We start from the raw sequence: 9,822 nt of genomic DNA, 5'->3' as shown, positions 1-9,822 counted from the left end.
GCAAAGAGTCCAGCATCATGTGGACAGCCGGCACGGAAGCCCCTCGGGTCACTCTTTAACAGAAATAAATGCGGCAGTGAGGCTTTATTGGCGGAGATTACCTGAGCGACTCTGACCACTGCTGCCGTGCGCACCACAGACCCGTGTGTGTGTGTGTGTGTGTGTGTGTGTGTGTGTGTGTGTGTGTGTGAAAGCTACCACTAGTCGCCCCCAGTGCTCTTCAGTCTCCACTTTCCCTTCTCACCGCAGACTGAACGTCACGTCCGCACTTGAACTTGAGTTTTCTCCCATCGTAGAAGCCAGAGAGCCACACAGAGCCGCTCAGAGCCGCACGCACAGTCCAGGGGATGCGGGACTCACAGAGAGCAAACACAGTGGCTTCGCTTTGACTCGAACAGTTAAAGTCTCACCCGCCCGGCCGCTGCTGTCAGTGCAGTAGAAGTGCCAGCCACTTGGCCACATTTCGAGAAGTGCCGGGAAGAAAACTGGATTCCTTTTTTACGCACTCCACCGCGCAGGAGCGGGCAGTGGCCGGATAGTGGACACAGGTAGACACTGACCATCAGGAGGTGACCTCTCGCCCCCTTCCGTCTCTCCATCCTTCACTCTCCGCTCCTCTCTCGGCTCGCCGCTGACAGATGGTGTAAAAGCGACGGAGAGAACAGCGACCCCCTCCCTCACCTCAGATCGAAGAAAGGAGGCGCACAGACACATTGGCACCAAACTCCGCACGAGCGCCCGGCGCTGCGCCACGGCCGGCCACCGCGGAACGCAGGAGCCACTGCCCGCTGAAGAGATCACCTCCAGGGCGAGATTCGGCCCAGCGTCTAGTGGTCAGCTCGGGGGGCCGACAAGCAGGCTGTTTGTGGGCGGATTGGTCGGTTATAGGAGCCGGAGCGGGAAGAGGAGGAGGAGAAGGAGAGCCGACCCTTCCAGCGCCGCTCTCCGGGCGATGCCAGTGTAAATGCCAGGGCGATGTCCCGACGCAAGCAGGGGAATCCGCAGCACCTGTCCCAGAGAGAAATAACGCGTAAGTGTTGACACGTTCAGTTTTTCACGCGTGACTGTGCAGAGGAGCTGATTTATTGAAGTACTTTTTCCAGGTGATAAAATGAATATTTTCAGAGCTGGAACAGAAAGTTTGCTTCCCCGAGGCCATCCTCTCCTCTCTCCCAGTTTACGGACAAAATCAGATAAACGCTTTATTTTGCGTTTATTTGATTTTTACTCTCTATAAATAATTACAGTGAATTTAGAGTAAAAAACGTCCACAGCCGCGTCGGACTTTTACTGTAAAAATCGCTCGTGGAGAAATTGTACTTTTTTCAAACTTTATTCTTCCACCTCTTGTTTGAAACGAGGGGCGAGCAGCGTGATCACTGCGCGGATAATTACACTTTATTTGTAATGTTTTTCAGCTTCACGCGCTCCCCGGAACACATTAAACAAAGGTTAAAAAAACAAACAACGCACCTCATGTTAGAAAAAATGCGTTCGAGCTAATTCTGCTAATTTCTTTTTCATGAAGACAGCGTGGATCCTTCACGCTGAAGCGTCGGAGAACTTTACACGTTTTCAACAAACAGGGTTGTCAAAAAAAAAAATCGTAATTTTATTTCCTCGCGCACATTTTAAAGCGGCTCCGTTTCACGTCTCTTTTCTTTTATCGCCGTCTTCTGAATTTTGCACGTTATAGTTTCCAGTCCGTCCTGTTCGTCTGTTTAATTGGCCCATCGCTCTCATGCTGTTTTCTGCCGCACGCATGCAAAGCTCATTCCTCCCGTGGCTGTAATATTAATGCCAGGTTTGGATTATTTAATCGGTCTGCAAAAAAGAAAGAAAGAAAAAGGGTTTCAGGGTTTCCCTCACGGCGCGTTAAAGCGGAACACAGTGAGTGACGGCGTCTCGGAGATAATTCCACAGAAGGTTAATTTCCAACACCTCTTAGCTTATTATTGATTTATTTTTAAACAAACTTATGCGACACATTTAACGTCTTAATTACTCAAATTAATTTCCAATGACAGGATCACTTTGCCACTAAACTTCTCAGCGTCAAATAATATTTTCTGGCCTCAGATCAGTTTTGTTGATGGACTTAAACGAAGACCAACAGTAAATCTTCACAGTGGTTTTATTTCTTTTTATTTTTTACGATCTGTATGTTTGGTACTTTACTCACCTCTGTGCTCCGGCTGCAGGTTATTTGGGGAGACTTCTCTTGTGTGAAGGCTGCCAGATCAGATCAACTTACACTACAGTGTATCAGTGTTCACCTCAGTGTGTGTAACATTTAGCTCTCAGCCTGAGTGCATGCAGGGGTTTGAGGCCACACAGGCATCTGTTTGCTGCGAGGCCATCGTGGTGTCGGCCCAAACAGAGACCAACACCTGAAGTCACTGAGTTAGATTAAAAATGTGCCCTCACATTAGCAGCAGACAGAGGTAGCACTGGTGCAGGCCCAGTTTCTAATGGGGCTCATTGTGATATCAGCCTTTGCTGCTCAGAGCAGACGGATAGACAAGAAATATGAAGGTGGAGGTTAATAAATGAGCAACGAAACATGCTTCTGCACATCCTGTAATTTATGATTTACACACACACATGCATTTATTTATGTGAGCGTAGACGTCAACAGACACACACACATATGCATATGAACACACGTGAGTGAATCCTCCACTCGTGCCAAAATTTTCAAAGAATTCTTCCGGAGCTGTCAGGTGATAAAATCCCTCTGACCTGGCTCTCCGTGATTTATAATTTGGATTTTGCAACACGACACACACCACAACACAATAGCTGTGCACTTTAGAAGAAGAGTTGCTTCTTAGTATATATGCAGGAAGAGCCAGGAACACCGAGGTAGATTTTGTGCACTTTGGCGTCACAAAGTGCATTCCGACGCTCCCAGTTTCCTGCAAATCTTCCTGATTCTGATCGCAGATCATTCACACAGTTTTAAAAATTCTTTCCTTTTTCCAGTTGATTAAATCAACAAGCGATCACAGTTTGGAGCTGATCAGCTGATCATTGCCCTCACTGAACACGGAAGAACCACTTGCATGTTTATCGTCTACATCTACACTAAATATGCACCAAACCCAGCGCTTCCCTATAACAGTAAAATCAAACAAGAAGCCACCCAGAGCGGAATTTGGTGCAACTATTCCCTCAGGGGCAGGAGCTTCATCAGTAGGACTTTATATTGTTGTGTTTGTCTCACAGATTTGGGGGCATTTTTTTTCTTGTAGCAGCAGCAGACAGTTTACACCTGAAGGTGCCTCCTGCTTCTCATTCACTCCAAATAAGCCTGGCTTTGCTCTGAGAGGCTGATTTAAGCATGAAAAGACACAAACAGGACGAGAGCTGCCATTGTAGTCTCTCACACACACACACACACACACACACACACACACACACACACACAGAGGGCTGTGTGTAAATTGCACTTGCCCACTTGAGATGCATGTTTCCTTTCGGCTTGTCAAATAGCCACGCACCCTGCTGGGGCTATGTCTTTGTTAGAGAGAGGGGAAGAAAGAAGTCAACATCTCCTTCTTTTAAGCGTTCTCTGGGTGAGGTGTGGTTCAAATAGCACAAATGAAAATGCACTGCTTCACTGTGGCTCATTCAGGGTCACGTTTGTGAACGATACGTAATGAAAATCCAAATAGTTTAATGCTCATTATTTTCAGAAACGTCTCCCGACTTAAAGGGTAAACAACAACAACAAACAAAAAAAAACACTTCATCATGTTATTTCCACGGCGACTGTAAACTGACATAAATAATGTCCGTGGTGATGTGGTGTGTTTTTTCTAAAGAGACGTAATTTACGCAGCTGCCGGGTTTTAAACCATCAACCACATTTTTTAGTGGTTAAAAATAAAATGTGTGTTTCCTTAAATTTCCCACAATTTTCCTTCCCTGTAAATTATGATTTAAGAGCTTTTTATTGTTGCTGGAAATTAGAAAACATTTAAACATTTATGTGAACAAATATAAATGTAACCTTAAAGGTGGAGTGTGTGAGCGGATGAATGCAGCAAGTTTGCCCCAAAGCATGCCTGAACTCATTTAACGTGCACGCAGTTTCACACCACTACATAACACACACACACACACACACACACACACACACACACACACACACACACACACACACACACACACACACACACACTCCAACATATCCTGCATACCTTTGTAAGCTGTCTGTCTTCTCTCTGTTTCTGCGCCTCTTCCTGCTAGGGGGAGCTCTCAGGCTGTCAGAGCCACAGTGCTCTGCCAATGAGAGAAGTGGAAATGTGCTCTGAGTGTGTGTGTGTGTGTGTGTGTGTGTGTGTGTGTGTGTGTGTGTGTGTGTGTGTGTGTGTGTGTGTGTGCGTGTTAATCAGATGACATCAGCGCTGAAAGACCACATTCACCTCTCTTAACTGTCAACAGCTGCACACTCGACTGTCTGCCTCTCTGTGGCACTTCTTATTTAGAGCATACATGTCGATTCACAGCAATGAGTGACTGACACATTTCATGTGTGTGTGTGTGTGTGTGTGTGTGTGTCATTGCGTATGACTGGAGCCACATTTTAAAGTTGTAGTAAATTCCTGTGTGTAAATATTTCTGCATGTATTTTTGTCCTGTGTGTTCTTGCTCTGCAGACAAACGTGCACTTTGTTTTAAAACACATTTCATAATATTTCGTTTTTCATTAGAAATCTGCAAATATAAGTTTATTTGATTGTTTTTATTTCTGTGTATTTTGGTCTATTTGGAACATTTAAATTTAAATGAGTAAAAGAATAATTGTAGTATTAAAATGACTGCATGTGCTGATTCTGAAAATGAGCCTTTTTTGCATGTTGCAAAAAAAAAAAAGAATTAAACAAACAAACAAAAAGCATTAGTCACTGTCTTCACCTGACAGAGGTGAAAGCTGGATGTTGAAGTCCACCTCACACTCAGTTATGCTCTTCGGCAGATGAGCCAGTGACACAGCTGCTCTGCGTGTTTGTGAGTAGCACTTGTTTTCCGCTGCAGCACCTCCTGGGCAGGTGGCTCTGCTCGCATCTCTCTGTAACTCGCTGTCGCTGCTGTGGCGGTGGACTCAAATACACCATTACAATCCTTTGTGCGTTTGGCAGCAGCGCGCTCCTGATTGGCTCGACATGGTCACCCAAACCTCACCCAGCACACAGGAGTTACTTTGAATTACCTTAAATTGATGTTTATTTCAAACTCGACTGACTTTGAAAACAGGTTGTGAGTAAAACTGCGTCCTCGCATATTTTAATCGCCTAAACACTGAAAATGATTCTTTGAAGTTTCAGCTAAAAGGAAACTAAAGCCAAACATTTCTGAGGCATTTTCAGTCTCATAGGTAGAAGAAGAGAGGTGACAGGAAGTGAGTGAAGATTGAAACCGGGGGGGACGTGATACCGGTTGCTTCCTTTAACACCTGCAAACAAAGCGACATGTTTACAGCAGAAGTATCGAGTTTAAAATGTTGCAATAAATGTTGAAAATGTATTTTTTATAAAAAGAACAAGAAGCTGGATTATCTACAAATAAATGAAACAACTTTTAGTCGCCACGTACAATAAATATACGTCCCAAACGCGACTGTGAAGTTTTAAAAACTGTATCTCAACACTGACTTTGTACGGAAAGCCACTTCCTGTTTAGACGAAAGTGTTCTGAGGGCACATCTTAATGTTGACAGTCTCTGCGGTGGCAGATTATTTTCATCACTTTGAGTCTTCACTCGTCTGCTATCACCGACATCTACGGTCCGTCACGTACGAGTCACGTCCAGGACCAGCCTCGGCTCTTCGCAAAGAAAAGTCGTTCTTGCAAAACAATAAAAAGCTCATAATTTTAGATAAATAAAGTGTGCGTGCAGCAGCGTGTACACGTGTGTAACAGTACACAGTGACGGTGCGGGTAAATAAACAGTTTATCAGTCGACGTGTAAGCGAGCCGCCGTCAGCTTTGAGTGCGTGCCGTGAGGGAGTGTGTTACTCTGTGTGAGTGTGATGTGCAGTCTCAGCCACAAACATTATATCTTGATTTAAGAGAGAGAGTGTGTGTGTGTGTACGCGGTAATGGTAAAAAACACAGAAGCCAAGTCGAGTTTTCATCATTTAAGTCGAGACCCGCGCACGCGCGCACCATTATCACTGGTCTCAACTGGCAGAATCTTTCTGGTTCTGGGAGCAATTTTGGTGCTTTTCCCATCAGCCTAAGTGTGGCGGCAGATAAAAGTAAAATCATGAAAACAGCTCTCGAGGAGAGGCGGAAACAAATATTTGATGGGCATGTGGCCAGCAATGTGCTCCCGTTTGTGTGAAGGATACGTGTGAGAGATTTCCATGGATTTACAGCACACGTGTGGTGAAAGGTGGTGAGACGGAGGGAACCAACCCCAGAGATGATCACCTGCTGAGGGAAAACATTTGCTCTGAATTCAAAACTAAGAGAACCTACAAACACCGAATTCCCAAATCCTTCTTCAGATCCGTCGGGTCGCTGGTGATTTGTGTAGGTTAGGGTCTTGTTAACGCACAGCTGACATTTAGCAGAAGAACAATGAAATAAATTCATCTATTCAGCGCACAGCTAACACAAAACTCTCTGGTCAAACCTTCTGCTATGTTATAGTATTGATATGCTGCCTGTCATATCTACGTATCGCTCTTACCCGACTCACCCAAGCCTCGTTAAACTGATGCAGACTTTAGACCAGCTCTTTAAAAAAAACCCTATCAGTCATAATTCTAATGTGAGGTGGGGGGGTCACCGTACATGTAGATTGGATTTGTTCCAGGTCAGCTCACTGGTTTTATTCTCTCTAATGTTTAGTACTGGGAAACATGCTACCACTGTACAGGACAGATGGCTGCAGCCTGCAGGCCACACGCACACACACACACGCACACACACACGCACACACACACACACACGCACACACACACACGCACACACACACACGCACACGCACACGCACACACACACGCACACACACACACACACACACGCACACACACGCACACGCACACACACACACACACACACACACACACGCACACACACACACACGCACACACGCACACACACACACACACACACACACACACACACGCACACACACGCACACACACACGCACACACACACACACACACACACACACACACACAGACTGATATCCTCTAACATATAATGAGTGCAGCACATACACTGCAGTGCAGATGAATGTTTGTACTGTGTTGTATGCGATACAAGTACAATATGGTCTTTGAATGTTTAACAGCAGACCTAAAACAGGTATACGGTGGCGTAGAGGGGTGGGGTGTTCCATCTGGAGCCTTCATCCACGTTTGACATCCCAAATCTGTTTGCATTTCTAATGTGGAGGCTGAGACAAACGGCCAGCCTGCTGCTAATCCATCATCTTGTATTAGAGACAGAGAGAGGTGATGGTGATGCGTTTGCTCTTCGTCATCGTCAGCATTCCCGTTTTACCTCAGAGGGTCAGTTGTTCCTCCAGCCTCGTTCAGACCTTCTCGCTCCTTTTGGAGACAGCCCTCACTTACAAAGCTCGCTCGCTGGTGAAGCTGTTGGCCTCTGCAAACACCACACATGTGCTGTCCTACTGCTGTTTCACAGCAACGTTCAGAACCCTGCCCAAAGCCCATCTGCTCACTCACAAACACTGAAAAAACCCTGCTTACGACTAATACGTGTGTCTTAATTGAGACCATGTAATAACTCCTAACGTGTACGGCGACCCACTTTGGGTCATAACCACATACTAAACAAGCACATTCTCAGAAATGACGAGTTTCAACTGAACTCTCATACATGCAAAGACGTGGACACAACCCGGGGTTCGATCTAGTTAGTGTAGAGCTTCTCACTTACAATTTTGCTGAATTCCCATTTTCCTTCCTTCCTCACAGGTGCGAGGCTAAATAAAAGTGTGTGTGCACTGCAGCAGTATGCGGTGTATATTGTGTACTTTGTGTTTGCGATTGAACAATTCTAAAATATATAGTTTGTGGTGTGTTTGAGATGGTGGCTGAAAATTCACCTTCTTGGACTTTTAGATGTCTTGAAAAAGCTTCGAAGCGTGATGGAGGCTTGACTGCACACGTATGAAGCTGCACTGTTGTGTCGGAGCCACCACACATTAAGCCTTATGTTAAGTGAGTGCCGCCTGGTCTAACAGGTCGTTGGTCACGACTCTGATCGTTCTGTGTTGTCGTCACCGCAGCGCTGTACGAGCAGCTCTTTAAGTGTGTCGCTCAGACACGTGGTAACCTAATTACACGTTTGCGTCATGTATAGATTTCAGCAGGCGATGAGCGAACATACACCCAGGTTAACTCTGACGTGTCTCCTCTGTTTTGTTTCTCGTGCAGCGGAGGTGGAGCATCCAGATGGCGCTTTGCTCTCCGAATCCCTACCCTCCAACCCACTCACCCTGCCCTCCAATCCACTTGGCCTACGTCCCCATCCTTTGGACCCCAGCTTGGCTCACACGCTGCCGCCTGGCCTCCACTCTGACCACGACCTGCTCACTTGCGGCCAGTGCCAGATGACTTTCCCGTTGGGCGACATACTCCTCTTCATTGAGCACAAGAAGAAGCAGTGCCAAACACCGCTGCTGGCCAACGGCTGTTATGACAAGATGAACGACCGAGGAGGAGGAGGACAAGGAGACAGTCCAACTCTGCAGAGCCTTCATCACTACGCGCAGAGGGTGGAGCTAAGAAAGGTGTTGGAGCCAGTAGAGGTCGGCATCCAGGTGACACCAGAGGAGGAAGAGGTGGGAGGAAGAGGGGAACGAGGTGAGAGAGGAGAGAAGACACCAACCAAAGGAATTTGCCCGAAGCAGGAAAACATGCTCTCAGGTAGACGTGACGTACGCAGGGAAACACACTAAAGCCTCTTCTTTCTGAGCACAAATACACAAATGTCACTTTTATGTGTAATTAAATTCATGAAGTCAGTTCAGCTTCAGCTGCGTTTGTTGCTTTTTCACATAAGGGCAGGCCAGGTAGGTGTAAATAGATCATTTTCATGAATAATTGAAAGCACAGTTTAAAAACTCAGGTTTTCTTTGGCTAACATGAACATTTTTGGATGATTTAAACAGAATTTAAGTGAAACTAATGTGCAAAAAGAGAAACCATCAGGAATGGAGCATTTTTGAGAGCACCGTATGTTCACTTTCTGCTGAACAACGTTGCTGTGCAGACTCGTCAGCATGTTGCCAGATTCAGGTTGAGGTTTGGTTTCTTTAAGAAAGGGGAAAAGCTCAAATCCTCCCACAAAAACCAACCACAACTTTTGCTTCTTCTTTGTCGCATATGTAGCATCTGTGACCTTTGGAGGTGTGAGCAGGTTCGTCCCAGGCTGGTCCCTCCGACTCAGAAAGTTCAAGCTCATTTCATCTGAATCAGCTCGTGTTCACAATGCACACACATGGACACGAGGCCCCTCTGACAACAGCTTTTCATTTATCAGCTGATGTGGTCTGGCACTGAAATCAGCTGCTGGGATAAGCTTGAGTTTGTGGCCTGCCAGAACCTGGAATAAACTGTCATTGTTATCCAGATGTGTTATAGGTAATGATTAGTTTTCCCGAAATGCTGAACTATTTAATTCCAAAGAAAAACCTTTAGGTAGTAACAAACCAGCAGTTTTTTCATCAGTCTAAATATATCCCTGTTTTAGTTTTAGTTTGTGTGATGGCGTCCTCTCGTTCAGCAGAGGAAGAGAGGCGTTCATTTTATTAGAGGACATGGACAGCAGAG

General features: G+C 45.7%; 1 protein-coding gene across 1 annotated transcript in view; it reads left to right on the top strand.

The window, feature by feature from the left end:
* The first annotated feature begins 250 nt into the window (after positions 1-250).
* Positions 251-9,822, top strand: part of bcl11ba (BCL11 transcription factor B a) — a 36,309-nt gene continuing 26,737 nt past the window's right edge. Inside the window, exons 1-2 of the mRNA XM_085256991.1 lie at positions 251-1,030; positions 8,425-8,916. Coding sequence (XP_085113117.1) covers positions 976-1,030; positions 8,425-8,916 — 547 coding nt within the window. The 5' untranslated portion in view covers positions 251-975. The remainder of the gene's footprint in view (positions 1,031-8,424; positions 8,917-9,822) is intronic.

This window comes from Mchenga conophoros, linkage group LG19 (assembly GCF_057382185.1).
Source record: "Mchenga conophoros isolate Kocher_MC1m ecotype Shallow Benthic linkage group LG19, M_conophoros_male_GT1.1, whole genome shotgun sequence".
NCBI classification, from domain to species: Eukaryota; Metazoa; Chordata; class Actinopteri; order Cichliformes; family Cichlidae; genus Mchenga; species Mchenga conophoros.
The sequence above is the reverse complement of the archived record's forward strand: the minus strand, read 5'-3'. Positions and strand labels throughout refer to the sequence as shown.